The 13,756-nt window shown below is 35.5% G+C and overlaps 1 protein-coding gene across 4 annotated transcripts in view; it reads left to right on the plus strand.

The window, feature by feature from the left end:
* Nucleotides 1-13,756, plus strand: part of ORC5 (origin recognition complex subunit 5) — a 70,729-nt gene that overhangs the window by 13,609 nt on the left and 43,364 nt on the right. For all 4 annotated transcript variants that reach the window (XR_014951811.1, XM_085568365.1, XM_021534697.4 and 1 more), the window contains exons 8-13: nt 973-1,021; nt 1,539-1,629; nt 3,723-3,775; nt 5,876-5,988; nt 9,432-9,479; nt 12,796-12,906. Coding sequence is in view for 3 of the 4 variants with exons in the window: in XM_085568365.1 (XP_085424491.1) it covers nt 973-1,021; nt 1,539-1,629; nt 3,723-3,775; nt 5,876-5,988; nt 9,432-9,479; nt 12,796-12,906 (465 nt within the window). In the remaining variant the exon portion in view is untranslated. The remainder of the gene's footprint in view (nt 1-972; nt 1,022-1,538; nt 1,630-3,722; nt 3,776-5,875; nt 5,989-9,431; nt 9,480-12,795; nt 12,907-13,756) is intronic.

Genomic DNA, 13,756 nt, shown 5'->3' on the forward strand with positions numbered 1-13,756 from the left:
TGCTAAATTTCAGCTGAACTTATCTGTTAACTATGCAGATTTTATATGTAAATGAGATTGCTGGAGACAGAAACAGACACCAGGGTCACAGTTCTTGCAGATATGTACTTGAATAGCTCTGCTTATGAAAATTTCAATAGGTTTAGATGCTCTATTTACTTGTGCAACACTATAAAAACATGTGATTGCACCCTAAGTTCTTTTTGTGGTTGGCAAATCTCTTCCATAGAAGATAGTGACAGACACATAGAACTGAATTGCAGGCTTCTGAATGCCTTAGTGTCTAATACAGACTCTTATGTGTAATTATTAATAATACATTCTGGAATTTTACTAGCTTTATATATGGAAGTTACACTTTGAGTTATTAGCATACATATTTAAAGTGCAGTAGGACAAAAAGAGAATGAAATCTGAGGATTGATATTTTACAAAATTCTGTGTGATATTGATTTAAACATTTTAGAAGAAAGTCTAGATTATAGTGTTGTCAAAAATCTTTTAGTCTTACCGCTGGCAAAAGGATTTCATTTGCATATGGAATATGTTAGCATATTTTTTAAACAAATAAATATAAAAATAATTCTGCTTGTGTTTAAGTGTGCTGAACTTCTCCTGGAATGAAAAGTTTTATCTGAAAATTAAGGAAGTAAGAAAAGTTCATGAAAACATTTTTATTGCATTTATAATTATAAATTATTATGTTAGTTTAAAAAAAATGCAACCACCAAGTATGATAAACAGATCTTGCTGAGCTCAAAGCTGTGTAACCTGTGATAGATTACTTCTGTTTTCATTTTATAGTACAGAAATGGTGCTGTGTTTGACAGTATAATGTTTGTAAGCAAGTGGCATAATTATTGACTTAAAAGGGTTTGTTGACTTTGCAAAGGAATTAATTAGCATGCTAGTTATACTCTGTAGCTGGATCAGATAGATAGTACTTTAATGTTTCATTTTTGCTTTCTTTAGGCAGCACTCAATTTTGCTAAATACTGTGAACCAGTGGTCAGAGGGGAAGGTAAGGCTGTGTCTTCAGTTTGTGGGTGTATGAGAGAGCAGGTGCTGTTTGGTGGGTTTTGGTGAAGACTTTGCTCTGATCCTTGTGCTGTAGACACAACAGCATTGCCTACTCCAGTTGCACCCAGTCATTAGCACTTGCAGCAGAAGCCGTACATGGTATTTGATGGTGATGTTTTAGGAAACAAAGATGGAAATACCTGAAAATTTTCCTGCTTCCTATAAATCTTTCTCCTCACTCAACCATCAGGACTTTGACAAAGTAATGGGATAAGTTAATTTTTTGTAAAGGCTCAGAGAGGCAAGAAACCAAGAGGAAAGGTTTCTCAAAACAGAGAAACAGGTTTGTGTGGCAGGATGTGCTTGCTGAATGGATGGCGATGGTGCATCATCCTAAAGGAGCATATCAGAGTCAGGATATTAGACTGTGTTATGCCTGTGACTGTTCCGGTGTCAGGGATGAGTTTTAGTGTTATATGAGTTAAGTGTTTAACAGAGTTGATTCTGGCTTGCTGCAGCAAATGAACGCGACACCCGCAAACTCTGGAAAAACATTGAACCTCATTTGAAGAAGGCAATGCAGACTGTTTATCTCCGGGAAATATCCAGGTAATTTGGAGGAAATAGGCTTGTTTGCTTTGTTGAGGTTGCTGTTTTTAACAACTTTCCTCTCACTGTGTTTCATGGCTAGTGTTTCTTTTTTGCTAGATGTAATCTTTTTTCTTTAATGTGCATTTCTTTCTTGCCATGCAATGTTAGAAATAGCATATCTCAGGAGGAGATTTAGACTAAGTGGTATTTGTAGCTTCAATAAGTAAAGCAGTGGCAGCAGGTTTTGTTCTCCTTTACACTGATGCTAGATCCATTTTCTGTAATGTATGAAACGACCAAGCATGGGAATCCGTCGCCAGAATATACACAGTTTAAAACACACTGCTGTATGTGTTAGCTCACCAGATACTCACTGTACCAAGGATGTCTGCAAGCCTCAAAATTCTTGAGACATTACAGGTTTTGAGTATCTGTGTTTCTTAGCTTTGATAGAGCTAGGCTTGTTTGCTGACAGTGCTTTCTCATTCCTTATTTTCTTTTCCAAGGGCAAGTTTTTTCTTACATAGAATTCTCATTTTTGACAGCATTAAAAACTGGTGTCCTATTAATGGCTATTGTTCTTGGTATTGTTTTAGATTCCTTGTTTATTTTGTAAGCTGCCAGACTGCTAGAAAAAAAGGATAGTGATGTTTATTCACAGTAGTAATAGCTGGCTTAGGTTTAATGTTCTCCACCTTTAAGATGAGTGATTGATGTTACACTATGTAAAGAGAGATCATTCAGTATTGCTTGGTTTCTTTATCTTGGTAAAAACATACTGATTTCTTTCCTTTCAATGTCATTGGGGCTATAGAGTATTCTGGTCACAATCTGAGTGTGTCGTAGAAGTCTTTGCTAGTTCTAGAGATGTGATCATTCCTTCAAAAAGAGAATTGATTTTGCTTTGTTCAAGCTAGACTTCACTGTAGAATGCAGCATTTTACTGTTTGGCTCAAATATATATTTATATTCAATATTGATCTTCATTACACAGTCTACTTGGGATCTTCCTGACTTTTTATATTGTGTAATTGCCTACTCTAATTAGGTTGTAATAAAAGATTATGATAGAAAATAGCTTGTGAATTGTTTCCAAATAAGTAATTTCCCTCTACAATTTTCTTTGATTATAAATTTGAGCTTGACTTGACTTCTATCAGAAATTCCAGCTTTCTGCCTCACAGTTTTACAGATTTACTTCTGTGTGCCAGTAAATGCTTGAGGAATTAAAATCACTATATCGGTGTTTCTGGCCACAGAACTATGATTACTCTGTTTCTTTCTTGACCATGTAATTTATAGCTATAGAACTTTGCTATCAGTTTTTATGCTGTCTGAACTGAAAGGAAGATTAACCTTTTTTTTCTGCCTGTAAAATAGACATTGGATAAAACCTTAACTCACTGATGACTTGTTCTGTCATGCATTGTAATTTAAGTATTACCTGAACTCCCATTACACTGTTTTTATAAGTTTTATGGCTTATGGCTGATAAACTCTGTTCATGAGGAGCTTTAAAAAACAAGCCAAAATAGTTACTTCAACAAACCTATCTTTTTGTAATCCCCTTGTGATATACAAAATGATCCAAAATGTGAAATTGCTAGCAATGTCATTCCTTAAGGGAAGTTTAGAAGTGAATTTTTTTGCTATTGTTTAGGAAAACACCAAACTACTTGGGAACGTTTTTCACTGACAATATAATCCATCTTCCATTGACTTCAAAATTACATTCTGAGTAATTAGAGTATTTGTCTCACAAACATGAACAGTTATTAAGCAGATTAAAAAGAATCAAAACTATCAATGTTTTTACTTTTTATGCAATTCTGCATTATTCTTGAAACTTGGAATGCTGTGGATATTTGCTTACTCATGGTAGTTGGATGGGAAGAAATTAATCTAGCAATTTTTTGCTTTTTTTTAAAGCAGATACATAGTCTTTAGATTATTAAAATTTACGTGCGAGTCAGTAAGACCATGTATTCATTATTCTCTCACTAACTGTATCCTAGCCAGTGTCACAAAATTAGAATATGCCAAGCAGGTAGCTTTCTCTAAAAGACTATCAAATACTGCATATATATGTATTTGCTTTATTTGTCTTTCAGCTCACAGTGGGAGCGTTTGCAGCATGATGGTGGAGAGGCTGGGCAATTGAAAGGTATCAAACACAGTAACTGTGTAGGGGCTTGTAATGTGAAATGTGCTTTTGGTTTGACTTGGTCATTGTCATCTGAGAACACGTGGATGAAACCACATAGACAAAGCTACCTGCTAATATTCAGTTACAATTCAGGGTAATCATGGTTCTTTGAGAAGGTGTTCTACAAAGGAATATTTTTCCCCTATCATAAATATTGGGAGTAAACTTTCCTAATATCTTTTGCAGATAAAGCAGTCTTCTTTACATCAGTACTTCCTATATCAGAATGGTTGAGGAATGGCCTAAACCTCTGTGTGCCAGCTAGTAGAATTGTCCAAATGGGGAGAAAAGAATGTTATACCTGGTGTATTGTACTGAATTAGAAGATTCCTAAACAAAACACCTATTGGCATCCAGATTTCTTGCAAAGAGAAATGTCAGAAGTGCAAGTGTTCTCCATGTTCTTTCCTTGGACAAGTAGAGCTTTGTTGGTTTTATACTTTAGACAGGCCGGAAAGTCGAATCTCAATGTACTTTTCAGCCTTCATTTACAATTTAGGAAGGAATACTGAAATATTTTCCTAGTGATGACAGTTGGTCATGGTCTTTTGACCAGTTTGTATTTAGGGAACTTTTTTTTTCTACTGTTTGTCATGACAATTCCTTGAGATAAATGCAATCATCAGACTGTTTCCTGTGTTTGGCTTATGATTGGTGAATTTTCAATATTTTTGACCAAAAGAGTTTGATTCAAAGTGTTCTTATTAAACTCTCTCCCGGATGGTCTTGAACTATTTGGCATCTGACAACCCTGTGAAGGGAGACTTAATTTTAAATGTATTTTCATAAGTATATGATGTAGGAAAAAAGTCATGTTTTTAAAACAGCATTTGATAGCAACATACTTAAGAAGTTGTTCCAATAAATAAAATTCTAACCCTAATAAAGGTGTAAATCATGAAATAGTTCACTGTGTGCTGCAATATTGGCTGACCAGAAGCATGGAGAAAAACCAGATGTTTTTGTATTAAACTAAATTGTCTGTCTGCAAGAGTTTATCTGGTGTTGCATTTTCTAAATAGCATGCAGTACAAGAATCTCTTAATTATAAATGAACCTAAAACTGCTCTCCTTTTATGCTTACATGAGAGGAAATCATTACTAGCAGTCATCTAGGACGCTTTTCCTTACACTGTGGACCCCAAATCATAACTTTTAAACATGTTTAATTCTTTGATCTTTATTTGCTGATATTTGTGGATTAAAGCATAAGGATACAGGTGCTTCACAGAACAAGAAACTGAAATAAAAACTAAGCAAAGAGGGCATGAGAGAGACCCTTTAATGGTTTCTGTAATTAACTAGCTAATGAAGGGTGGTTTGATCCTATTCTTATGCATAAGCATGTAAAACGAGCAGAGGACTGTAAGGATAAAAATTACAAAGTAAAAGTACTTTGAGTTCCCTTCAAAAAAAGGGGAAGCAAATATTCACTAGACTGTAGTTCTTGTGGGTTTTACATGTGTGTTTAACCTTAATTAAGTATACATGTATACAAGGAGGCAGAGTCAACTGGATGAAGTTTAGAATTTTTAAAGCATTTTCTGTAGGAAGTAGAACAGTGGCTAGAAATCATTGATCACAGATAAACTGTTTATCGGAAGTGCAGCACTGCTGCTTTCTTCACCATGCCAACCTTGTTCCTGGACAAGCTGTTTGGTGGTCTAGAGGAGTCTAAAGGTTGAATCTTGAAAAAAATTGCCATTGTATTTAAACATATCCCTTAATCTGCCTTGTTTGTCAGGAAAATTCCCTTAAATGAAAGTAGCCTGGAATTATTTATATCTTTTTTCTGGAAGATTTATGAATCTCTTATGCTTCAAGTACAGTTGCTGAGAGTCTGAAAAGGTTTCAGAATGTTAGCTTTGTTCTGTGCTCCTTGGCCCTTACCTGAGTTTTCTTCTGTGATAATGGGGCTGAGAAAGTAATATTTACTTAGTAATGGCACTAGATCAGGAGAGAAGGAAAAGAAAATGAATGCAGGGAAGTTTAATTTGAAGTTTGTGGATGTTCAGGCTGGGTTTTGGTTAACTTGTGAATTGTTTGTTTATTTTATAGGACTTTCTGCACATACCCATGTGGAACTTCCTTATTACTCAAAATTTCTTCTAATAGCTGCCTACCTTGCCTCCTACAATCCTGTTAGGACAGATAAAAGATTTTTTCTTAAGGTAACAAAATTAATTTCTTAGTGCTGTTAACAGGGTTCCTGCATACTGAATTTCATGGTTTAAAACTCTTCAACTATTTTTTGAGGTCTGTTTCTGTGTGTTCTTCATTTGATTTGATTCTATAAATCCCATACTGTGATTAGTAATGATCACTTGATCATTTGAATGTCATTAGATATTTGAATGTCTAATAAACCCAGATTCTTCATGTCAAATTATGCATAGAGTTGTTATAGCATGAGCACTGTGCTTTGCTTTTCTATGTTGATATAGCTTTGTTCTGAAAAGATTTTAGTGGAGTGATCACAGTGTCCTTAATTATAAGCCACACTTCAATTTCCAGAGTAAGGTACAAATCAAAACTGCCTTAGCCTTTACTAGTGCACTCTTAGGTTTTTTATAGAGTTCTAAGTTTTTGAAACAGAAACATACAAGCAGTTACTTTTGGAAGAGATGTGGTTACATTAGCTGGTATATGTGTTGTGTTTAAATTGTGGTAATGCATGTTTTAGGATGAGAATCATTACTACCAGCTCCTGGGCTAATCATTATTTTATGTAAGTTCTTGCCCTGTACATGCTGATGAGTCTTTTTCTTCTTTTTTTTCCTCCTGTGAGCTAAGTTGTGGTCATACTGTAGGCAAGTGCTGTGGTGCCATTGATGGTAGTTGTTGTCGTTGTATGTCTTTTCCTGACCAGGATCTTCAGGCTCCTCAAGGCTGCCTCATTGCTTCATTTTGAGTTATTTGACAAAATGTAGGTGGGAAGGCAGATATCAGAAAAGTGATCAGGCAGTTGGGCTTTCTATGCATTTTAACAGCTATTACAGTATGTATTGATGTATGCATGTGTGTATAGTATGGCATTCGTGATGGATGGGTGTAAGCAATTAAAGAAAATGAGGGCAAGACAAATTTGTAAAAATATTACTCACTCTTAAAAAAAAATCATAGATACACATTTTGAGAAGTTACTGCAGTTTCTAGTGATGAAATGTTAGTAGATTTTCAGTTTAAACTGAAAAAAATTTTCAAAAAAAAAGATTTTCAGTTTAAACTTCAGTAAGATCAGTGTGATCTTACTGAAAGCTATAGGTGTTTTCACCCTTCTATTTAGTCCCTTCCTGAGTGAAGGTTTACTTTTTGTAAGTGTAGATAGGCAAATTTTCTTTATGGGCAAACCTTGTCCTTTGCACTTGGCTGGAGCATTTTCTTTGTTAGAGATTTTTTTGCTGAAGAAATGTTTCTACACAGAAATGGGAAAGCATGCAAGAGTCAAGTCTGTAGAGCATGTTACAAAAATGTGCCACATCTTCCTTGCGTTCACTGAACAACCTTTTCAACTTTCCTTTCTCCTTTTGTAGTATCTCTGGGTAAATTTCCACTCTTGAACATGAACTGTATTAAACTTCTGTACAATAAACATGAATTTCTAAGGGTTTTGAAGTAGGAGCCAGGAAGGTGTTTCTGTCATTGCTATTAGGTATTTTTTTCCAAGACCTCATGAAGCAGAAGTCACCATATTTCCTGCGAGTCATATGGTATCTGCCCTTCGTCAGATCTAAATTTGAACTTCAGAAATAGCTGCATCTCAAAGCCCAACAAAACCAACACTTTCGAGAGGGTTTCAAGCTGAGTATTTTTTTGAGTCATGTGAACAGTAGAAATAGAATATGATTTTTATCAGGTTTGTAATGAGATTACAGAAAAGTATCTTCTGGGGTGATTTAACTGAGGACTAAAAGAAGCAAAAGGAATGCAAACAAAAGAATGCTTTTTGAGTTGCTCATCTGCACTACTCAATAGATACTAGGCTATACTACAGTTAAAAGTAAAGTCACAGTTTGGGGCAGCCTGGAATGCTTAGAGCCTGACAGAGCAGGGAAGTGATAATTGGCACCACTGCTATTGGTTATGTGAAAATTCAAGAGCTTTGTAGTAGATGGAGAGAAAAATACGAAGCTGGTTTGGAAGTCTTTAAAACAAGAAAGACTAGGAATATGTATATAGGAAGTCTTTATAAAAAACAGAAGTCTTTATAGAAAACTTTTCAGTTAAAAGCTAATTGAAAATTAATTCTGAATTTCATGAGATTTTGTGCTTGAACAGAAATACTATACCATATATACCATATGGAGATCCCAGCATAAACTGTAAAATGCATGAATGCAATTTGTTGTGATTTATCTAAAGCATGCTGTGTAACCTCAGGCTGGATCACTTTCTCTGAAAGGTCATGGTTATCACTGCAGTCAGTTTCAAAAATGCATTATAAAATTATTTCTTTGCTCTCTCTAATTGTGTTTGATATGTATTAGCTGAATTAGCTGTTCCCTTAAATCAGGCAAATCTTGTGAATTGAACTTAAGCCCTGACTACTATGTAGCTCTTCAGAAGTCAGGCAAGAAAAGACACATTTATTAGATAATTGTGACAGGGTTGAGTATTGAGGACCACAAATACTAAGTACAAGATTTAAAGTAAAGTAATTATTTTTTCATTGAAGTGATTGAGTTATTTTTTCCCTGATTCATTGAGCATGCTTATAAGGTATACTAATAAGGTATACTTCTCAGAGCTGTGAAAGAAGGAAAAACTCATCAGTTGATATTTTGAGAAATAGCACTTAACTATGTTTAAAAATTATTACACCTCTTCACGCATCTTACATCACTTACACCTCATCCTTCATGTCTCTTTTGGGTTTTTTCTTTTTTAACCCACTCCTTTGTAACATTGTTTACTGTACTTCTGCCATTGTCTTGCACTCACATTTTTAGTTGAGATCTAAGAGCACTTGACTATTTTCTTTCAATAGTCCTTCCCTTGTTAAGGCAACTATAAAACTATGCAGCTTCTAATTACATTGCATTTCTTCAAAACCTGCCCCTATCCCTTTACCCTCTCCTCTTCCTTCCTTTTGTCATTTATCTCAAGAACCTTGAACTAACATTGTATTGATTAAATTCCTGGTTGTCATTCTGCCAACTTTTGTACCATCCAAATTCTAAAACAGGGTCAATAAAAGGTGAAAATTCTGGTGGATTTTATATATGGATAAGTTTTAAAGGTTATGATAGTCATCATCTGTCTTTTTTATTAGATTATTGATGATATGAGGAGGATGGTATCATGAAGTCATATTATAAACCAATTTTTACTACTTCATCTGTTCCTGAGTAGATTAAAAAAAAAACAACTTATGCATATCACCAAAAAATATTAGCATGTTGTGTTTTGGCTTTGCACCACTTGGGACAAGGTGAAGCAAGAAGCTAGGCAAGTGTAATTTTAGGGCTTATAGTAAGAATCATTCATCGTGACATCAGAGGCAAATACTGGAAGTGTAGTAAAGAAGTAGACCTAGAGTAACATATTACCATTTGTAGTGTATACATTCTTTTTGAGTATTTTAATTACCTTTGCTCTTGTCTGTTGCTTGCAGCATCATGGGAAAATTAAAAAGACCAACTTCATGAAGAAGCATGAGAAAGTATGTATTTTATCCTTCTATGCTGGGCTTGGCAGCAAGTATTTTCTTTCCACTGTACTTACGGGTTTGTTTTACATTTTGTGTCATTGATTACTGTAGAAACATCAGAATTGCAGAAGTAACAATTTTTGGTGCACTTGTTTTGTATGCTACCAGTTTCTGTGAAATACAGTAATTTTTATTTTATTTAAACTGTGGCATAAAATTTTCTCTTATAGCCATATTTTTGTGTACAGCAAAGTGTGTTTAATAAAGCTAGTTAAAGGACATCATAAGTGGAGTTGCCAAATATCAGCATTTCTCTCAAATGAATTTAAAGAATTTTTATGCAATGATTTCTATAATGAGAGAAATTGAAATATAGGGATAAACAATTACAAATGTAGTATATAAATAGCCTAATTTGCTTCAGTTGGTGTGACCATGCATGTCGATATACCTTTGCCCAGAGAAGCTTGTCTGAAGACTGATTTACAGCTCAGACTCACCTAATTCTAGTGGGTGCCTGCATCTAAAACAGTTTATAGCCCCTGCAGAGTCAGTCAATGCAGTTGTTGGAGGGTAGGGTGTGATTTGGCTCTTACTAAAGCAGGTTCTATGTTCAGGCAGATGAATTGCACCACAAATCGTATTGATTAGATTTCTCCTGGCTATATTTGGAACTGAGGAAACTGGTTTGGCTGTCCGTTCCTGCTTGGCAGGAAGCTGTCATTAGATGAAATAAATCCTTCCTTAAAAGTTTAGGTATAGCAAGACTAAAAGTCTATTCTGTGATTCTTAACTGTGTCAGTCCAGAGGCTGTGGGGTTTTTTTAACTGGAAAAAGTGAATCTTGTGAATGAGGGGAAGAAAATGACTTGCCATTCTATTAGTTGCCCTGTGGCTGATAAAAGGAGAATATGTTTGGTTTCTTTGCATGGTCGACCTGGAACGATGCTTTTCTAGTGACAAGTGAGAGATCTTCCTGGTGAATCTGTTCTTGCAGGTGAAACTCTATCAGGTGTCAGTCTGTCAGAAGATCAGATGTGTTGGTGTTATTTTTATTGGAAAAGAGTTTATCTTGTATATCTGCTTTAGCTTCAGTCTAGGATTTACAGCTTGTGGCTGAACATGCTGCATTCGTAGAGCAACCAGAGAAGTTTGGAAATGCTTTTTGTAGTACAAAAAAAGGAAGAGGTATCATTCAGTCTTCAAGTACATGCTATAAAGGTTGAAAATTCAGTCAGTTGTGCTTAAGGAGTTTGTTATTTTTGTGCAGATGAGTTTGGGTTAGGCTTTTGCTCTTTAAAGAACTCTTGGGGTTCTCATCCTTGTTTGTGAAATTTTGGAATGTGAATACACAGCTTGCAGTTGTGGGATGGTGAAAGGCTTTGGCCAGGTAAACAGAAGGAACATGACACTGGCACTGCAGATAAAAAGCATGAGCACTCATAGTGGCAACTGGGGAAAAGTCTTTTTGAACAATGAATGTATTGCTTTGGCGGATGGGTGATAGAGGGTATACAGAGTTGATTTGATGGTGATAAAATGTTTTGACCAGGTTTTCTGACTCTGGAAGATGACTGGAAGACTCTGGAAGAGTCTGACTCTGTTTCTGAGAGATGTTGAGTCCCTTGCATTTTTATAAATACTATCCCTTGCATTTTTAGAAATACTATTCTGCTTTATCTCCTTACAGAAGATACGTAAAATTCTAATTCCTAATCATGTTGGAAGGAATTTCTAAACTTGTTATTCTTCCAAGAAGTTATTCCTTCCTTCTTCTGCTTTTTTCTAGAATTAAGCATTTCTTTTAAATAACTTGTAAGTTTCAAGCAGATTTCTGTCTAAATAGAGAACAAGAAATTTCTGAAGTAACTGTGTATACAGAGCTTCAGAGATTACTCCATGCTAATTGCATTTGCTAACTGCTTGGAGTGCACTGGTTTTAATTAGTCTGTTTGTTTGGTGACAGTGAAGAATATGCTTTACAGAACTGGCATGTATAGAAGCAGAAGGACAGGTGATTGTACACCACAACTGCATTCTGACTTAAGATGCCATGCTAAAATCTTGGCTACGTGTTTCCATGATTTTTCACACTGCATGCTTTGCTAGCCAAGAGGTAGCTTTGGGGACACCACCTGGATTTGAAAAGTTAAAACATGTATCGGAAATAACTCTTGGTTTTGCTGAAGAAATGAGTGGTTTTGTTTTACTGATGGCTATACCATAGAGGTCCTGGTGGTATATTTGAGATGTTCTTTCCCAGAAACATTTTGAAGCAAACTTTCCCTTGAAAACTCTCTTTAATCTTGGTTGCTCTGCTAGTAAGAATAAATCAATGTACACTACAAAAAAGGCAACTGGATGTTGAAGTAGAGAGAATTAAATGCAAACTTAAAATAAAACAAGTATTTCCCTTGTAAGAACTTTTGGAAGTGTGGGTCATAAATCTCTGTAGTCCTAACTATGCTGCCTGAGTTGGAATACTGCCCAGTTCTGCCTTATAAATTGTACATCTCCTTTTTGCAGAATTGGTTATTTTGAAAATGCTTAGCATTAAACAATCAAGACTTTGTATTTCTTTGAATTTGAGCGAATGCAATATTACTACATACAATAATCCATAATGCCTAAAATGGCCATCAGTGTCAGCAGAGGTGTGAGGTGTGCATGATGCAGAAGAGCTCTGTAGATGCGAGGTTGAGCATACCTGCTGTGTTCTGGAACACAGTTGCCCTTAGCTAGGCTGGTAGCTCATTGTAAAGCAGGTCTTACCAGCCGAGAAGCTGACCTTGGGCTCAGCCATCTGAACTCTTGTTTTACCCAGCTGAACCTGGAGGAGGCATGTGCACTCTGAGTGTTATACTCTGCACTCTTTGCCTGGCCTCTGGAATACTCTGTCCAGTTGTGTCCTCCTTCTTTGGAAGAAATCTTTAAGCTTCCCTACCAACACAAGCCATTCTGTGATTCTTTGGTTGCCATAAAACATAGCCTTTCCTCTTTATCCCTTAGATTCGGCAAGGTCATTAACAACCCAAGTAAATGTATAAATCTACTGACAGGAAATTTGGCATAAAATCCTCTGTTACAGCTCAGAAATGTTCCTGTTTGTTGTGCAGTTTGAGCACTTGCCATATTAAATAGATCTTTCTTTCTGTATCTTGATCAATAAACATGTATTCACTGTTCTCCATAAAGTGTAAGTAGGCTGTATGAAAGACTACTATGAATCATAGTGCCTGTGAACCATAGAGGCCAAAAGAATAAGAATAACATTGTGTAGTACTCCAGGGAATTAAGAAGTGGATTAAAAATTGTTGTTTCTGTTGCAGACCAGCAATCACCTACTTGGGCCAAAGCCATTTCCCCTGGACAGATTGTTAGCAATACTATATAGTATTGTGGACAACAGAGTTGCTCCAACTGCAAATATATTTTCACAGGTTAGTGTGTACTTACTTTTTAATTTGTATTTTAGTGTCTGGAATTCAACAAGCTTTAAATGTTTTTTGTAAGTCAGAATTCTAATTAAATGAAATGAAAAAACATCCACAGCAGGTAATTTAAATCAAAGGTTCAGAGTAATATTTATCTGTATTACTAGCTGTGAATCCAGTACTTTATCTGTGTAATGGTATGAAATCTGCTAATAGATAACTTTTCCCTGATCCTGGTCAGTGGTCTGTACTAATCAGTTCCTTGGATTCTCACTGCAATCTGTAAGCCTGTTTGCATTTCAGGTCAGGTGTATAAATGTTCACTGTCCCATGGGCAAAATTAATCACATTGTAACACACATTGCTACAAAAATGTAATGGTGAAGAAGAATCCAGGGGAATAAGGTACTTAGAGGTGAACAGTACCTACTGTTTTCCATTTGGACAAAATTTAAGTCTTGCAGAGAAGAGTGAGTATCCCATTTCACTAGATGGCAGCACAGCTGTAGAAGTGAGTGGAATTAAGTAAATCCAGTGTTTTCTCAAGTCCTCTGGGTTTGTCAAGTGTGTATTAACCAATGCTGTATAAGTAAAGGTGATTTTCTACATTCAGTTTGATTCTTGGATAACTTTTCCACCTTAGGAATTCTCAATTTCTTCTTTCCAGTTGTAATTAGCTTACTGAAATTTTCCACCGTTCCTTGTTAGCTGTCAAATTTAACCAAGTAATATTTCAATTTATTGTCTGCATTCATGCAAAGTTCTAGGAACATATGTGTTTGTTTTTTAGGATGTTAGATTTGTTTTCTCTTATTTTTGGCTATCAAAAAGCATTTTGGTATACACTAGATATGAA

Source organism: Lonchura striata, chromosome 1A, assembly GCF_050655825.1.
Source record: "Lonchura striata isolate lonStrDom1 chromosome 1A, ASM5065582v1, whole genome shotgun sequence".
In the NCBI taxonomy this organism is placed as follows: Eukaryota; Metazoa; Chordata; class Aves; order Passeriformes; family Estrildidae; genus Lonchura; species Lonchura striata.